Source organism: Stegostoma tigrinum, chromosome 49, assembly GCF_030684315.1.
Source record: "Stegostoma tigrinum isolate sSteTig4 chromosome 49, sSteTig4.hap1, whole genome shotgun sequence".
NCBI lineage: Eukaryota > Metazoa > Chordata > Chondrichthyes > Orectolobiformes > Stegostomatidae > Stegostoma > Stegostoma tigrinum.
In genome coordinates this window covers 2,924,523-2,943,771 of record NC_081402.1, presented here as the reverse complement: position 1 = coordinate 2,943,771, position 19,249 = coordinate 2,924,523, and the positions used below count along the sequence as shown (strand labels likewise).

Sequence of the window (19,249 nt, the reverse complement as noted above, 5' to 3'; positions counted from 1 at the left end):
GTGCGGAGGGAACAGGCATCATCACAGGATCAGCACTGAGGGAGCGGGCACCATCTCAGGGTCAGTGCGGAGGGAACGTTCCCGTCCATGTATCCCACTGGTAAAACTGGACACCATTCCTGTCTCTGCATCCCACCAGGAAAACTGTACATGTGCCCATTCTGTAGCCCACTGGGAAAACTGTACATTGTTCCCGTCTCTGCATCTCACTGGGAGAACTGGACACCGTTCCTATCTCTGTATTAAACAGGAAAAACTGTACACCTTTCCTGTCTCTGCATCCCACCACTCCAGTCTCTCTATATCACTGGGAAAACCTTACATCATTCCGATCTCTGTATCCTGCTGGGTAAATTGTTCATGGTTCCTACCTCTGTATTCCAGTGGAAAAACTGTGCATCTTCCCTGTCTCCGCATCTGCCTGGGAAAACTGTAATTCATTCCGGCCTCTTTCTCACTGGGAAAACTGGACACTGTGCCCGTCTCTGTATCTCATTGGGGAAAGTAGACACTATTCCTGTTTCTGGATCCCACTAGGAATACTGTACCTCAGTCCTGTCTCTGTATTCCGCTGGGAAAACTGTACATCTTTCTGGTCTCTACATTTCACTGGGAATACTGTACACTTCCCATCTCTGTAACTCACTGGAAACCTGTACATCTTTCCTGAGTCCACATCCCACTGGGAAAACTGCACACTGTTTCCATCTTTGCATTCCACTTCCTGTCTCTGTATTCCACTGGGAGAGGTGTACACCAATCCTGTCTCCACATCCTATTGGGAACACTTACACAGTCCCCTCACTCTATCCCACTGGGAATACTCTGCATGTTTCCTACCTCCACATCTTGTTGGCAATAACGTGCACCGTTCCAGTGTCAATATCCACCTGGGAATACCATGCACAGTTCCAGGCTCCACATTCCACTGTGAATACCACATACAATTCCATTCTCCATATCCCATTGGGAATGCTGTACACAGTTGAGGGCTCCATATCGTAATAAGGATACAGAGGCACTGGAGAAGGCCATAGAGGCATACAGCATGGAAACAGACCCTTCAGTCGAACCAGTCTATCCAAATCATGATCCCAAACTAAACTAGTCCCAGCTGCCTGCTCCTGGCTCATGTCCCTCCAAACTTTTTCCTATCTATGTGTCTTTTAAACGTTGTAACTGTCCCCACACCCACCACTTCCTCTGGAAGCTCATTCCACACACCAACCATCCGTTGTGTGAAAAAGTTGTCCCTCCTGTCTTTTCGAAAGCTTTCTCCTCCCACCTTAAAAATGTCGCCTAGTTTGAAATCCCCAATCCTCGGGAAAAGGCACCTGCCATGTACCCTGTCTATACCACTCATTATTTTATACATTTCTGTAAGGTCACCCCTCAACCACCTAAGATTCAGTGAGGAAAGTCCCAGCCAATCCATCTTCTCCATATAACTCAAACCCTCTGTCCCCAGCAACAGCCTGGTAAATCTTACCTGAAACCTCTCCAGTTCACCAGCATCCTTCCCATGACAAGGTGACTACAACTCGACACAGTGCTCCAGAAGAAGAACTCACCAACAACCTCAACATGACATTTCAAGCTCTGAGAGGTCAGAACAACCAAAGAAAATGGAACAGTCCGGAAATCTTCTCAGAGACTGAAGGGTGATCAGATTGAGGCTTAGAGAGGACAGCAGGAGGGATCAAAATAGAGAAAAGACAGAAGCGACAGAGAGGGAGATACAGCAACACAGTGAGAGAGAGAATAATTCACACAGAAACAGAGCGGTGCAAAGAGAGAGAGAGAGAGAGAGAATAATTCACACAGAAACAGAGCGGTGCAAAAGAGAGAGAGAGAGAGAATAATACACACAGAAACAGAGCGGTGCAAAGAGAGAGAGAGAGAGAGAGAATAAGTCACACAGAAACAGAGTGGTGCAAAGTCACAGAGAGAGAGAGAGAGAGAGAATAATTCACACAGAAACAGAGTGGTGCAAAGAGAGAGAGAGATAGAATAATTCACACAGAAACAGAGCGGTGCAAAGAGAGAGAGAGAGAGAGAGAATAATTCACACAGAAACAGAGCGGTGCAAAGAGAGAGAGAGAGAGAGAGAGAATAATTCACACAGAAACAGAGCGGTGCAAAAAGAGAGAGAGAGAGAATAATTCACACAGAAACAGAGCGGTGCAAAGACACAGAGAGAGAGAGAGAGAGAGAGAGAATAATTCACACAGAAACAGAGCGGTGCAAAGAGAGAGAGAGAGAGAGAATAATTCACACAGAAACAGAGCGGTGCAAAGACACAGAGAGAGAGAGAGAGAATAATTCACACAGAAACAGAGCGGTGCAAAAAGAGAGAGAGAGAGAGAATAATTCACACAGAAACAGAGCGGTGCAAGGAGAGAGAGAGAGAGAATAATTCACACAGAAACAGAGCGGTGCAAAGAGAGAGAGAGAGAGAGAATAATTCACACAGAAACAGAGCAGTGCAAAGAGAGAGAGAGAGAGAGGGAATAATTCGCACAGAAACAGAGCGGTGCAAAGAGACAGAGAGAGAGAATAATACACACAGAAACAGAGCGGTGCAAAGAGAGAGAGATAGAGAGAGAGAGAATAATTCACACAGAAACAGAGCGGTGCAAAGAGAGAGAGAGAGAGAGGGAATAATTCGCACAGAAACAGAGCGGTGCAAAGAGACAGAGAGAGAGAGAGAATAATACACACAGAAACAGAGCGGTGCAAAGAGAGAGAGAGAGAGAGAGAGAAAATAATTCACACAGAAACAGAGCGGTGCAAAGAGAGAGAGATAGAGAGAGAGAGAATAATTCACACAGAAACAGAGCGGTGCAAAGAGAGAGAGAGAGAGAGGGAATAATTCGCACAGAAACAGAGCGGTGCAAAGAGACAGAGAGAGAGAGAGAATAATACACACAGAAACAGAGCGGTGCAAAGAGACAGAGAGAGAGAGAAAATAATTCACACAGAAACAGAGCGGTGCAAAGAGAGAGAGAGAGAGAGAGAGAGAAAATAATTCACACAGAAACAGAGCAGTGCAAAGAGACAGAGAGAGAGAGAATAATTCACACAGAAACAGAGCGGTGCAAAGAGAGACAGAGAGAGAGAGAGAAAATAATTCACACAGAAACAGAGCGGTCCAAAGAGAGAGAGAGAGAGAGAGAATAATTCACGCAGAAACAGAGCGGTGCAAAGAGAGAGAGAGAGAGAGAGAGAGAAAATAATTCACACAGAAACAGAGCGGTGCAAAGACACACAGAGAGAGAGAGAATAATTCACACAGAAACAGAGCGGTGCAAAGAGAGAGAGAGAGAGAATAATTCACACAGAAACAGAGTGGTGCAAAGAGAGAGAGAGAGAGAATAAGTCACACAGAAACAGAGTGGTGCAAAGTCACAGAGAGAGAGAGAGAGAGAGAATAATTCACACAGAAACAGAGTGGTGCAAAGAGAGAGAGAGATAGAATAATTCACACAGAAACAGAGCGGTGCAAAGAGAGAGAGAGAGAGAGAGAATAATTCACACAGAAACAGAGCGGTGCAAAGAGAGAGAGAGAGAGAGAGAGAATAATTCACACAGAAACAGAGCGGTGCAAAAAGAGAGAGAGAGAGAATAATTCACACAGAAACAGAGCGGTGCAAAGACACAGAGAGAGAGAGAGAGAGAGAGAGAATAATTCACACAGAAACAGAGCGGTGCAAAGAGAGAGAGAGAGAGAGAATAATTCACACAGAAACAGAGCGGTGCAAAGACACAGAGAGAGAGAGAGAGAATAATTCACACAGAAACAGAGCGGTGCAAAAAGAGAGAGAGAGAGAGAATAATTCACACAGAAACAGAGCGGTGCAAGGAGAGAGAGAGAGAGAATAATTCACACAGAAACAGAGCGGTGCAAAGAGAGAGAGAGAGAGAGAATAATTCACACAGAAACAGAGCAGTGCAAAGAGAGAGAGAGAGAGAGGGAATAATTCGCACAGAAACAGAGCGGTGCAAAGAGACAGAGAGAGAGAATAATACACACAGAAACAGAGCGGTGCAAAGAGAGAGAGATAGAGAGAGAGAGAATAATTCACACAGAAACAGAGCGGTGCAAAGAGAGAGAGAGAGAGAGGGAATAATTCGCACAGAAACAGAGCGGTGCAAAGAGACAGAGAGAGAGAGAGAATAATACACACAGAAACAGAGCGGTGCAAAGAGAGAGAGAGAGAGAGAGAGAAAATAATTCACACAGAAACAGAGCGGTGCAAAGAGAGAGAGATAGAGAGAGAGAGAATAATTCACACAGAAACAGAGCGGTGCAAAGAGAGAGAGAGAGAGAGGGAATAATTCGCACAGAAACAGAGCGGTGCAAAGAGACAGAGAGAGAGAGAGAATAATACACACAGAAACAGAGCGGTGCAAAGAGACAGAGAGAGAGAGAAAATAATTCACACAGAAACAGAGCGGTGCAAAGAGAGAGAGAGAGAGAGAGAGAGAAAATAATTCACACAGAAACAGAGCAGTGCAAAGAGACAGAGAGAGAGAGAATAATTCACACAGAAACAGAGCGGTGCAAAGAGAGACAGAGAGAGAGAGAGAAAATAATTCACACAGAAACAGAGCGGTCCAAAGAGAGAGAGAGAGAGAGAGAATAATTCACGCAGAAACAGAGCGGTGCAAAGAGAGAGAGAGAGAGAGAGAGAGAAAATAATTCACACAGAAACAGAGCGGTGCAAAGACACACAGAGAGAGAGAGAATAATTCACACAGAAACAGAGCGGTGCAAAGAGAGAGAGAGAGAGAATAATTCACACAGAAACAGAGCGGTGCAAAGAGACAGAGAGGGAGAGAGAATAATTCACACAGAAACAGAGCGGTGCAAAGAGACAGAGAGAGAGAGAGAAAATAATTCACACAGAAACAGAGCGGTGCAAAGAGACAGAGAGAGAGAGAGAATAATTCGCACAGAAACAGAGCGGTGCAAAGAGAGAGAGAGAGAGAGAATAATTCACACAGAAACAGAACGGTGCAAAGAGACAGAGAGAGAGAGAATAATACACACAGAAACAGAGCGGTGCAAAGAGAGAGAGAGAGAATAATACACACAGAAACAGAGCGGTGCAAAGAGAGAGAGAGAGAGAGAGAGAGAGCGAAAATAATTCACACAGAAACAGAGCGGTGCAAAGAGAGAGAGAGAATAATTCACACAGAAACAGAGCGGTGCAAAGACACACAGAGTGAGAGAGAATAATTCACACAGAAACAGAGCGGTGCAAAGAGAGAGAGAGGGAGAGAGAATAATTCACACAGAAACAGAGCGGTGCAAAGAGAGAGAGAGAGAGAGAATAATTCACACAGAAACAGAGCGGTGCAAAGAGACAGAGAGGGAGAGAGAATAATACACACAGAAACAGAGCAGTGCAAAGAGAGAGAGAGAGAGAGAGAATAATTCACACAGAAACAGAACGGTGCAACGAGAGAGAGAGAGAGACAGAATAATTCACACAGAAACAGAGCGGTGTAAAGAGAGAGAGAGAGAGAGAGAATAATTCACACAGAAACAGAGCGGTGCAAAGAGACAGAGAGGGAGAGAGAATAATTCACACAGAAACAGAGCGGTGCAAAGAGAGAGAGAGAGAGAGAGAATAATTCACACAGAAACAGAGCGGTGCAAAGAGACAGAGAGGGAGAGAGAATAATTCACACAGAAACAGAGCGGTGCAAAGACACACAGAGTGAGAGAGAATAATTCACACAGAAACAGAGCGGTGCAAAGAGAGAGAGAGAGAGAGAATAATTCACACAGAAACAGAGTGGTGCAAAGAGAGAGAGAGAGCGAAAATAATTCACACAGAAACAGAGCGGTGCAAAGAGAGAGAGAGAGAGAGAGAATAATTCACACAGAAACAGAGCGGTGCAAAGAGACAGAGAGGGAGAGAGAATAATTCACACAGAAACAGAGCGGTGCAAAGACACACAGAGTGAGAGAGAATAATTCACACAGAAACAGAGCGGTGCAAAGAGAGAGAGAGAGAGAGAATAATTCACACAGAAACAGAGTGGTGCAAAGAGAGAGAGAGAGCGAAAATAATTCACACAGAAACAGAGCGGTGCAAAGAGAGAGAGAGAATAATTCACACAGAAACAGAGCGGTGCAAAGAGAGAGAGAGAGAGAGAGAGAAAAAATAATTCACACAGAAACAGAGCGGTGCAAAGACACACAGAGTGAGAGAGAATAATTCACACAGAAACAGAGCGGTGCAAAGAGAGAGAGAGAGAGAGAGAATAATTCACACAGAAACAGAGCGGTGCAGAGAGAGAGAGAGAGAGAGAATAATTCACACAGAAACAGAGCGGTGCAAAGAGAGAGAGAGAATACTTCACACAGAAACAGAGCGGTGCAAAGAGAGAGAGAGAGAGAATAATTCACACAGAAACAGAGCGGTGGAAAGAGAGAGAGAGAGAGAATAATTCACACAGAAACAGAGCGATGCAAAGACACAGAGAGAGAGAGAGAATAATTCACACAGAAACAGAGCGGTGCAAAGAGACAGAGAGAGAGAGAGAATAATTCACACAGAAACAGAGCGGTGCAGAGAAAGAGAGAGAGAGAGAGAGAGAGAGAATAATTCGCACAGAAACAGAGCGGTGCAAAGAGACAGAGAGAGAGAGAGAGAATAATTCACACAGAAACAGAGTGGTGCAAAGAGAGAGAGAGAGAGAGAGAATAATTCACACAGAAACAGAGCGGTGCAAAGAGAGAGAGAGAGAATAATTCACACAGAAACAGAGCGGTGCAAAGACACAGAGAGACAGAGAATAATTCACACAGAAACAGAGCGGTGCAAAAAGAGAGAGAGAGAGAGAATAATTCACACAGAAACAGAGCGGTGCAAAGACACAGAGAGAGAGAGAGAATAATTCACACAGAAACAGAGCGGTGCAAAAAGAGAGAGAGAGAGAGAATAATTCACACAGAAACAGAGCAGTGCAAAGAGAGAGAGAGAGAGAGAATAATTCACACAGAAACAGAGCGGTGCAAAGAGACAGAGAGAGAGAGAGAGAGAATAATTCACACAGAAACAGAGCGGTGCAAAGAGAGAGAGAGAGAGAGAGAGAGCGAATAATTCACAGAGAAACAGAGCGGTGCAAAGAGAGAGAGAGAGAGAAAATAATTCACACAGAAACAGAGCGGTGCAAAGAGAGAGAGAGAGAGAAAATAATTCACACAGAAACAGAGCGGTGCAAAGACACAGAGAGAGAGAGAATAATTCACACAGAAACAGAGCGGTGCAAAGAGAGAGAGATAGAGAGAGAGAGAGAGAGAATAATTCACACAGAAACAGAGCGGTGCAAAGAGACAGAGAGCGAGAGAGAATAATTCACACAGATACAGAGCGGTGCAAAGAGAGAGAGAGAGAGAGAGAATAATTCACACAGAAACAGAGCGGTGCAAAGAGACAGAGAGCGAGAGAGAATAATTCACACAGATACAGAGCGGTGCAAAGAGAGAGAGAGAGAGAGAGAATAATTCACACAGAAACAGAGCGGTGCAAGGAGAGAGAGAGAGAGAATAATTCACACAGAAACAGAGCGGTGCAAAGAGATGAGAGAGAGAGAGAATAATTCACACAGAAACAGAGCGGTGCAAAGAGAGAGAGAGAGAATAATTCACACAGAAACAGAGCGGTGCAAAGAGAGAGAGAGAGAGAGAATAATACACACAGAAACAGAGCGGTGCAAAGAGAGAGAGAGAGAGAGAATAATACACACTGAAACAGAGCGGTGCAAAGAGAGAGAGAGAGAGAGAATAATTCACACAGAAACAGAGCGGTGCAAAGAGAGAGAGAGAGAGAGAGAGAGAGAATAAATAATTCACACAGAAACAGAGCGGTGCAAAGACACACAGAGTGAGAGAGAATAATTCACACAGAAACAGAGCGGTGCAAAGAGACAGAGAGGGAGAGAGAATAATACACACAGAAGCATAGCGGTGCAAAGAGAGAGAGAGAGAGAGAGAGAGAATAATTCACACAGAAACAGAGCGGTGCAAAGAGAGAGAGAGAGAGAGAGAATAATTCACACAGAAACAGAGCGGTGCAAAGAGACAGAGAGGGAGAGAGAATAATTCACACAGAAACAGAGCGGTGCAAAGAGACAGAGAGAGAGAGAATAATTCACACAGAAACAGAGCGGTGCAAAGAGACAGAGAGGGAGAGAGAATAATTCACACAGAAACAGAGCGGTGCAAGGAGAGAGAGAGAGAGAGAATAATTCACACAGAAACAGAGCGGTGCAAAGAGAGAGAGAGAGAGAATAATTCACACAGAAACAGAGCGGTGCAAAGAGAGAGAGAGAGAGAGAGAATAATTCACACAGAAACAGAGCGGTGCAGAGAAAGAGAGAGAGAGAGAGAGAGAGAGAGAATAATTCACACAGAAACAGAGCGGTGCAAAGAGACAGAGAGAGAGAGAATAATTCACACAGAAACAGAGCGGTGCAAAGAGAGAGAGAGAGAGAATAATTCACACAGAAACAGAGCGATGCAAAGAGAGAGAGAGAGAGAGAATAATTCACACAGAAACAGAGCGGTGCAAAGAGAGAGAGAGAGAGAGAGAGAATACTTCACACAGAAACAGAGCGGTGCAAAAAGAGAGAGAGAGAGAATAATTCACACAGAAACAGAGCGGTGGAAAGAGAGAGAGAGAGAGAGAATAATTCACACAGAAACAGAGCGGTGCAAAGAGACAGAGTGAGAGAGAGAGAGAATAATTCACACAGAAACAGAGCGGTGCAAAGAGACAGAGAGAGAGAGAGAGAATAATTCACACAGAAACAGAGCGGTGCCGAGAAAGAGAGAGAGAGAGAGAGAATAATTCACACAGAAACAGAGCGGTGCAAAGAGGGAGAGAGAGAGAGAGAATAATTCACACAGAAACAGAGCGGTGCAAAGAGAGAGAGAGAGAGAGAATAATTCACACAGAAACAGAGCGGTGCAAAGAGAGAGAGCGAGAGAATAATTCACACAGAAACAGAGCGGTGCAAAGACACAGAGAGAGAGAGAGAGAATAATTCACACAGAAACAGAGCGGTGCAAAAAGAGAGAGAGAGAGAGAATAATTCACACAGAAACAGAGCGGTGCAAAGACACAGAGAGAGAGAGAGAGAGAATAATTCACACAGACACAGAGCGGTGCAAAGAGAGAGAGAGAGAGAATAATTCACACAGAAACAGAGCGGTGCAAAGAGACAGAGAGAGAGAATAATTCACACAGAAACAGAGCGGTGCAAAGAGAGAGAGAGAGAGAATAATTCACACAGAAACAGAGCGGTGCAAAGAGACAGAGAGAGAGAATAATTCACAGAGAAACAGAGCAGTGCAAAGAGAGAGAGAGAGAGAGAATAATTCACACAGAAACAGAGCGGTGCAAAGACACAGAGAGAGAGAGAGAGAGAATAATTCACACAGAAACAGAGCGGTGCAAAGACACAAAGAGAGAGAGAGAGAGAATAATTCACACAGAAACAGAGCGGTGCAAAGAGAGAGAGAGAGAGAGAATAATTCACACAGAAACAGAGCGGTGCAAAGACACAGAGAGAGAGAGAGAGAATAATTCACACAGAAACAGAGCGGTGCAAAAAGAGAGAGAGAGAGAGAATAATTCACACAGAAACAGAGCGGTGCAAAGACACAGAGAGAGAGAGAGAGAGAGAGAATAATTCACACAGACACAGAGCGGTGCAAAGAGAGAGAGAGAGAGAATAATTCACACAGAAACAGAGCGGTGCAAAGAGACAGAGAGAGAGAATAATTCACACAGAAACAGAGCGGTGCAAAGAGAGAGAGAGAGAGAATAATTCACACAGAAACAGAGCGGTGCAAAGAGACAGAGAGAGAGAATAATTCACAGAGAAACAGAGCAGTGCAAAGAGAGAGAGAGAGAGAGAATAATTCACACAGAAACAGAGCGGTGCAAAGACACAGAGAGAGAGAGAGAGAATAATTCACACAGAAACAGAGCGGTGCAAAAAGAGAGAGAGAGAGAATAATTCACACAGAAACAGAGCAGTGCAAAGACACAGAGAGAGAGAGAGAGAGAGAGAGAGAATAATTCACACAGAAACAGAGCGGTGCAAAGAGAGAGAGAGAGTGAGAATAATTCACACAGAAACAGAGCGGTGCAAAGAGAGAGAGAGAGAGAGAATACTTCACACAGAAACAGAGCGGTGCAAAGAGAGAGAGAGAGAGAGAGAATACTTCACATAGAAACAGAGCGGTGCAAAGAGAGAGAGAGAGAATAATTCACACAGAAACAGAGCGGTGCAAAGAGAGAGAGAGAGAATAATTCACACAGAAACAGAGCGGTTCAAAGAGAGAGAGAGAGAGAATAATTCACACAGAAACAGAGTGGTGCAAAGAGAGAGAGAGAGAGAGAGAATAATTCACACAGAAACAGAGCGATGCAAAGAGAGAGAGAGAGAATAATTCACACAGAAACAGAGCGGTGCAAAGAGAGAGAGAGAGAGAATACTTCACACAGAAACAGAGCGGTGCAAAGAGAGAGAGAGAGAGAATAATTCACACAGAAACAGAGCGGTGGAAAGAGAGAGAGAGACAGAGAATAATTCACACAGAAACAGAGCGGTGCAAAGAGACAGAGAGAGAGAGAGAGAGAATAATTCACACAGAAACAGAGCGGTGCAAAGAGACAGAGAGAGAGAGAGAGAATAATTCACACAGAAACAGAGCGGTGCAGAGAAAGAGAGAGAGAGAGAGAGAGAGAGAGAATAATTCACACAGAAACAGAGCGGTGCAAAGAGAGAGAGAGAGAGAGAATAATTCACACAGAAACAGAGCGGTGCAAAGAGAGAGAGAGAGAGAATATTTCACACAGAAACAGAGCGGTGCAAAGAGAGAGAGAGAGAGAATAATTCACACAGAAACAGAGCGGTGCAAAGAGAGAGAGAGAGAGAGAGAGAGAATACTTCACACAGAAACAGAGCGGTGCAAAGAGAGAGTGAGAGAGAGAGAATAATTCACACAGAAACAGAGCGGTGCAAAGAGAGAGAGAGAGAGAGAGAATACTTCACACAGAAACAGAGCGGTGCAAAGAGAGAGAGAGAGAGAATAATTCACACAGAAACAGAGCGGTGCAAAGAGACAGAGAGAGAGAGAATAATTCACACAGAAACAGAGCGGTGCAAAGAGACAGAGAGAGAGAGAATAATACACACAGAAACAGAGCGGTGCATAGAGAGAGAGAGAGACAGAGAATAATTCACACAGAAACAGAGCGGTGCCGAGAAAGAGAGAGAGAGAGAGAGAATAATTCACACAGAAACAGAGCGGTGCAAAGAGGGAGAGAGAGAGAGAGAATAATTCACACAGAAACAGAGCGGTGCCGAGAAAGAGAGAGAGAGAGAGAGAATAATTCACACAGAAACAGAGCGGTGCAAAGAGGGAGAGAGAGAGAGAGAGAATAATTCACACAGAAACAGAGCGGTGCAAAGAGACAGAGAGAGAGAGAATAATTCACACAGAAACAGAGCGGTGCAAAGAGAGAGAGAGAGAGAATAATTCACACAGAAACAGAGCGGTGCAACGACACAGAGAGAGAGAGAGAATAATTCACACAGAAACAGAGCGGTGCAAAAAGAGAGAGAGAGAGAGAATAATTCACACAGAAACAGAGCGGTGCAAAGACACAGAGAGAGAGAGAGAGAGAGAGAGAGAATAATTCACACAGAAACAGAGCGGTACAAAGAGAGAGAGAGAGAGAGAGAATAATTCACACAGAAACAGAGCGGTGCAAAGAGACAGAGAGAGAGAATAATTCACACAGAAACAGAGCGGTGCAAAGAGAGAGAGAGAGAGAGAATAATTCACACAGAAACAGAGCGGTGCAAAGACACAGAGAGAGAGAGAGAGAGAATAATTCACACAGAAACAGAGCGGTGCAAAAAGAGAGAGAGAGAGAATAATTCACACAGAAACAGAGCAGTGCAAAGACACAGAGAGAGAGAGAGAGAATAATTCACACAGAAACAGAGCGGTGCAAAGAGAGAGAGAGAGAGAGAATAATTCACACAGAAACAGAGCGGTGCAAAGAGAGAGAGAGAGAGAGAGAATAATTCACAGAGAAACAGAGTGGTGCAAAGAGAGAGAGAGAGAGAAAATAATTCACACAGAAACAGAGCGGTGCAAAGAGAGAGAGAGAGAGAGAAAAATTCACACAGAAACAGAGCGGTGCAAAGAGAGAGAGAGAGAGAGAGAATAATTCACACAGAAACAGAGCGGTGCAAAGACACAGAGAGCGAGAGAATAATTCACACAGAAACAGAGCGGTGCAAGGAGAGAGAGAGAGAGAATAATTCACACAGATACAGAGCGGTGCAAAGAGAGAGAGAGAGAGAATAATTCACACAGATACAGAGCGGTGCAAAGAGAGAGAGAGAGAGAGAGAGAATAATTCACACAGAAACAGAGCGGTGCAAGGAGAGAGAGAGAGAGAATAATTCACACAGATACAGAGCGGTGCAAAGAGAGAGAGAGAGAGAGAGAGAGAGAATAATTCACACAGAAACAGAGCGGTGCACGGAGAGAGAGAGAGAGAATAATTCACACAGAAACAGAGTGGTGCAAAGAGAGAGAGAGAGAGAGAGAATAATTCACACAGAAACAGAGCGGTGCAAAGAGAGAGAGAGAGAGAGAGAGAGAATAATTCACACAGAAACAGAGCGGTGCAAAGAGAGAGAGAGAGAGAGAGAATAATTCACAGAGAAACAGAGTGGTGCAAAGAGAGAGAGAGAGAGAAAATAGTTCACACAGAAACAGAGCGGTGAAAAGAGAGAGAGAGAGAGAATAATTCACACAGAAACAGAGCGGTGCAAAGAGAGAGAGAGAGAGAGAGAGAGAGAGAGAATAATTCACACAGAAACAGAGCAGTGCAAAGAGAGAGAGAGAGAATAATACACACAGAAACAGAGCGGTGCAAAGAGAGAGAGAGAGAGAGAGAATAATTCACACAGAAACAGAGCGGTGCAAAGAGACAGAGAGCGAGAGAGAATAATTCACACAGATACAGAGCGGTGCAAAGAGAGAGAGAGAGAGAGAGAGAGAGAATAATTCACACAGAAACAGAGCGGTGCAAAGAGAGAGAGAGAGAGAGAGAGAATAATTCACACAGAAACAGAGCGGTGCAAAGAGAGAGAGAGAGAGAGAGAGAGAATACTTCACACAGAAACAGAGCGGTGCAAAGAGAGAGAGAGAATAATTCACACAGAAATAGAGCGGTGCAAAGAGAGTGAGAGAGAATAATTTACACAGAAACAGAGCGGTCCAAAGAGAGAGAGAGAGAGAGAGAATAATTCACACAGAAACAGAGCGGTGCAAAGAGAGAGAGAGAGAGAGAATAATTCACACAGAAACAGAGCGGTGCAAAGAGAGAGAGAGAGAGAGAATAATTCACACAGAAACAGAGCGGTGCAAAGAGAGAGAGAGAGAGAGAATAATTCACACAGAAACAGAGCGGTGCAAAGAGACAGTGAGAGAGAGAAAATAATACACACATACAGAACATAGAACATTACAGCACAGTACAGGCCCTTCGGCCCTCGATGTTGTGCCGACCTGTAATACCAATCTCAAGCCCATCTAACCTACACTATTCCATGTACGTCCATATGCTCATCCAATGACGACTTAAATGTACCTAAAGTTGGCGAATCTACTCCCGTTGCAGTCAACGCGTTCCATTCCCTTACTACTCTCTGAGAAAGAGGTGTAAAGAGAGAGGGAGAGAGAGAGATGGAGACAGAGAGGGGAAAACCGTATGCGCTCCACATACAGAGAGAGACATGAAGATAGAGTCAGAGTGAGGCATAGCGAGAGGAGATGGAGAGAGGGAGATAAAGACACAGTGAGACAGAAAGATGGAGACAGACAGACAGACTAATACAGAGAGTGCGCGGTAAAGGGATAGAAAAAGCCAGGGAGAGGGAGGGAGATAGACACAGAGAGACAAAGGTGGTGTACAGATGTGGGGATAAGGTGGCAGCAGGATTGAACCCAAACGTCATCCATCCCAGGCAGGAACCCTGACCCAAGGGAGACGGAGGCATCTCACTCCTTTCCTCTCTGTCACTGCCTCCTCAACCCAGTTACACTGTTTCAATCTCCTCCTTTCTGGTTTCTCTGCTCTTGTTCACTACATTTAAGGCAGGATGAAGTGATTGGGACAGAGAGAGAGAGAGCAAACCAGCAGGAGGAGAGGAAATCTTTGACATCACATTTGGGGTTTGGGGTAGGACTATCTGAGGTCTCACAACCAGGTCTCGAAGCTCCGAGGAGGCCAGGGTTTAAGGGGCATAATCGGTGTTACAAGTACAGGATGCTGCCTGGACTGGAGGGCTTGTCTTACGAGGAGAGGTTGATTGAGCTCGGACTTTTCTCTCTGGAGAGAAGGAGGAAGAGAGGTGACCTGATCGAGGTGTACAAGGTAATGAGAGGCATGGATAGAGTCGACAGCCAGAGACTTTTCCCCAGGGCAGGATTGACTGCCACGAGGGGTCATAGTTTTAAGGTGTTAGGAGGAAAGGTATAGAGGAGATGTCAGAGGGAAGTTCTTCACCCAGAGAGTTGTGAGCGCATGGAATAGTTTGCCTGTGGTAGTCGTGGAAGCGGAGTCATTAGTGACATTTAAGCGACTGCTGGACATGCACAAGGGCAGCAGTGAATTGAGGGGAATGTAGGTTAGGTTGTTTTATTTTTGGATTAGGATTATTCCACGGCACAACATCGTGGGCCGAAGGGCCTGTACTGTGCTGTCCTTTTCTATGTTCTATGTTCTACACTTCCGGATGGAGCAGCCAACTGGAGGGCATGCCCCTGTCTGCATCAATGGTGCTGAGGTGGAGATGGTGGAGACTGTCAAGTTTCCAGGAACAATGGCCAAGAAAGCACAACAATGTCTCTCCCTCCTCAGGAGACTAAGCAGGTACACAAGGATGCTTACCAATTTTTACAGATGCACCTTAGAAAGCATCCTATCTGGATGTATCACAGGGTGGTATGGCAACAACTGCTCCCAAGATTGCCAGAAACTACAGAGAGTCATGAACACAGCCCAGCCCATCATGCAAACCAGCCTTCCATCCACTGACTCCAACTATGCTTCCCGCTGCCTCAGGAAAGCAACCAACACAAAGACCCCTCCCACCCTGTTTATCCTCTATTCCATCCTCATCCAACAGGCAGAAGATGTAAAAGTTTTTGAATACGTGTACGAATAGATTCAAGAACAGCTTCTTCCCCACTGTTATTGAACTTCTGAATGGACCTTTTGAATGTTAATCCTTCTCTCTCTCTCTCTCTCTCTCTCCGCTCCTTCCCTGCAGCAATAACTCTGTATTTGACACACTATTTTGCTACCCTGAAGCACTTGGTATGCTACAATCTGCTTGTGCAGCACACAAAACATCACTTTTCACTGTATCTCAGTACATGTGACAATAATAAATGTAATCAGGTTCAAACTGAGATCCCTTGATCTGCTGTCCCACCGTCCCTCCGACAAACAAAATGCTCCCCAGATTCCATGCTGTCTGACTCTCTGGTGGGTGTGAGCTCACTGACACACTGTTGACTGACCATTTGGGGACTAAGCTACAAATCTCCCCTCTGCTAGTGAAACAGTTTCTGCACATCACAGCTGAACAGCCTCTTTTTGGCTATGTCCACCAAGCCCCCATTGCCCCAAACTCTTCTAAGCTCGAGAAATACTTTCTGTGCATTGATCCTGTTAGCTCCCTGGCAAGATCTCTGGAAAACATCATTCGAGTCACCAACACATTAATCAAACACCCTACAGCTGCTACGCTGCAGAGGTGAACCTTGGGGAGTGGCACACATGACAGGCTGGAACATTAGTCAATGCAGATATTTCAGGAATATTGTACGAGGTGACAGGGACAGGGAAGGGGGAATAACTGGGATGAGAGTGGATAACAGAAAACAGAACCGGGGACAGAGGGATCAATCCCACTTGGCTTGGTTACAGAGGGGTTTGGTCCCAGGGCAGAGACCTGACCTACCCGAGGGATTCAAACATGGAGTGTTCAGGGGCTGGCGGGAGAGGGTTTGGAAATGAAAACATATCCGGAAAGTGTGGAGAGGAAGGGAGAGGGGAGGGGAGGCAGGAGGGTGTTGAGATGAGAATGCATTTGGAAAAGAAGGGCCTTGGAATTGAACTTCTGCTTGAATCTGCGTTTAAATCACAGAGCTCCCTGAATGTGGACAGAATCCGTGGAAGTTGTTCCATTTTTGCAACACAGCGACCACACTATATAAGGTATGAGAATGCCTGCAATGGTCAAACAGATCACGAAAAACACACGTGACGACTAATCACATACATTGCTCTCCAACCCCTGACCACAATCCAGGATGCAATCAAAGCATGTTACGGTCACTGAGGTAGTGTCACGGTCAGGGTAGGCCAATTATTGAACAGCAAGATCCCAACAAACAGACACTACAAACACAAGCCAGCTCTTTTTATGGAGTGAAGTTGGATGTGCAATAAATACTGAACCCAGGACACACAGAGACCTCTAACTGCACCTGTTCCCCATATAAATCCTAATAGCAGCCAAATGACAATAGACATCCTGATGAGAAAACACACAGGCACTCGGGCTTTACCACCTTGTTCTGAAATACCACACCACTGACAATGCCCACTCCCTCAGCACCGACCCTCTGACAGTGCCCACTCCCTCAGCACCGACCCTCTGACAGTGCCCACTCCCTCAGCACTGACCCTCTGACAGTGCCCACTCACTCAATGCTGACCCTCTGACAGTGCCTGCTCCCTCAGTGCTGACCCTCTGACAGTGCCCGCTCCCTCAGTACTGACCCTCTGACAGTGCCCGCTCCCTCAGCACTGACCCTCTGACAGTGCCCCCTCCCTCAACGCTGACCCTCTGACAGTGCCCGCTCCCTCAGCACTGACCCTCTGACAGTGCCCGCTCCCTCAGTACTGACCCTCTGACAGTGTCCACTCACTCAATGCTGACCCTCTGACAGTGCCCCCTCCCTCAACGCTGACCCTCTGACAGTGCCCGCTCCATCAGTGCTGACACTCTGACAGTGCCCGCTCCCTCAACGCTCCCTCAATGCTGACCTTCTGACAGTGCCCACTCCTTCAATGCTGACCCTCTGACAGTGCCCGCTCTCTTAGTGCTGACCTTCTGACAGTGCCCACTCCCTCAGTGCTGACCCCCTGACAATGTGGCGCTCCCTCAGCACTGACCCTTCAACGGTGCTCACTCCAGCAACTGTCACCCTCTGACACTATAGTGACCCCTCAGTTCTGGTCCTCTAACAGTTCCCACATCCTCAGTACTGATGCGTGTATCTGTGGGAGGGCTGGGTGGAGAACTTTCAGGGGGCTGGTATCACCCTATGCATCTGCCGCCCTCACCCTTCCGGTGGTTAGGGAGTGTGGGGGTTTGGAAGGTGCTGTTGGAGGACCCTCAGAGAGTTGCTGCATTGTGTCTTGTAGAGATGGTGAACATGCTGCTGCTGTGCGTCGGTGGTGGAGGGAGGGAGTGTTGATGGTAGGGGCTAGGGTGTCGATCACACAGGGACGGGGTTGGGGGCCTTTGTCCTGGACGGTTTCGAGCTTGCTGCGTGTTGTTGGAACCGCACCCATCCTGTCAAGTGGGGAGAGGTCCCTCACCCTCCTGCCTGTTGCCTTTTCGATGCTGGGACAGGCTCCTTTTGGGAGGGGGAGCGGGGGGCGGGGGTGGGAGGGTGAGTGAGGAGGGGAGTAATTCACCACAGGATTCCCAGCCTCTGCAGTTCCTTGCAGGGAGGGAGAAGGACTCGGGAAATTTACAGCTCTTTTGTCAACTGTGGATCTGCTCACCTCATAGCTCCCTCGCACAGGTCCAGCTTCACATTTATTGTCAGGGTTGCAGTCAGACTGTCAAAGGCTCGCTGTTGGGACTGCAGGACAGAATGGGGGCAGCGTTGGCAGGGCAATTCATCGATCAGGAGCAAATCTGTTTGTGTCAAACAAACAGGAACAGCCTGCTGTGAAGAGATTGCAAGCCTGAACTCTGGAATTTCCTCTTGGTGAGGTTCCAAACAAGAAGCCTAGGGAGGGAAACTGCAGACATCGGCAGGAGGGATATCAGGAGCTTCAACATGTCACTGACATTCCAGTTGGATGGATAGGATGTGCCGGCACCAGGCTGCTAAGGTCTGGGAGAGTTCAGGGGGAACAGGAGGCATTGACAGGCAGAAGAAATGGTCTCACAGAAAACACAAGTCACAAAGCACTCGCTGGAAAAACACCACAGTCTACAATCATGGTATGCAGTGCAAAGAACGCAGCCGGAGGGTCAGCGCTGAGGGAGCGGGCACTGTCGGAGGGTCAGTGCTGAGGGAGCGGGCACTGTCGGAGGGTCAGTGCTGAGGGAGCGGGAACTGTCGGAGGGTCAGCGCTGAGGGAGCGGGCACTGTCGGAGGGTCAGCGCTGAGGGAGTGGGCACTGTCAGAGGGTCAGTGCTGAGGGAGCACTGCACTTTCGGAGAGTCAGTTCTAACAGAATGCCACCAAGCCAGAGGGTCAGTGCTAAGGGAGTGGGCACTGTCGGAGGGTCAGCGCTGAGGGAGTGGGCACTGTCAGAGGGTCAGTGCTGAGGGAGAGGGCACTGTCGGAGGGTCAGTGCTGAGGGAGCGGGAACTGTCGGAGGGTCAGCGCTGAGGGAGCGGGCACTGTCGGAGGGTCAGTGCTGAGGGAGTGCTGCACTGTCGGAGGGTCAATGCTGAGGGAGCACTGCACTTTCGGAGAGTCAATACTGAGGGAGCACTGCACATTTGGAGAGTCAGTTCTAACAGAATGCCGCCAAGCCAGAGGGTCAGTGCTAAGGGAGTGGGCACTGTCGGAGGGTCAGTGCTGAGGGAGCGGGCACTGTCGGAGGGTCAGTGCTGACGGAGCGGGCACTGTCGGAGGGTCAGTGCTGAGGGAGGGGGCACTGTCGGAGGGTCAGTGCTGAGGGAGTGGGCACTGTCGGAGGGTCAGTGCTGAGGGAGCGGGAACTGTCGGAGGGTCAGCGCTGAGGGAGCGGGCACTGTCGGAGGGTCAGCGCTGAGGGAGTGCTGCACTGTCGGAGGGTCAATACTGAGGGAGCACTGCACATTCGGAGAGTCAGTTCTGACAGAATGCCGCCCTGCCAGAGGGTCAGTGCTA

The 19,249-nt window shown here is 46.9% G+C and overlaps 1 protein-coding gene across 3 annotated transcripts in view; it reads right to left on the bottom strand.

The window, feature by feature from the left end:
* The window catches only part of LOC125449941 (IQ motif and SEC7 domain-containing protein 2), a 220,772-nt gene that overhangs the window by 70,354 nt on the left and 131,169 nt on the right, over nucleotides 1–19,249 (bottom strand). Inside the window, exon 1 of one of the 3 annotated variants that reach the window (XM_059643217.1) lies at nucleotides 17,922–18,081. The exons of the other annotated variants lie outside the window; for them this stretch is intronic. Within the exon in view, the coding sequence (XP_059499200.1) occupies nucleotides 17,922–17,926 (5 nt within the window). The 5' untranslated portion in view covers nucleotides 17,927–18,081. Of the gene's footprint in view, nucleotides 1–17,921; nucleotides 18,082–19,249 lie in introns of those variants that run through there. 3 annotated transcript variants of the gene reach the window in all.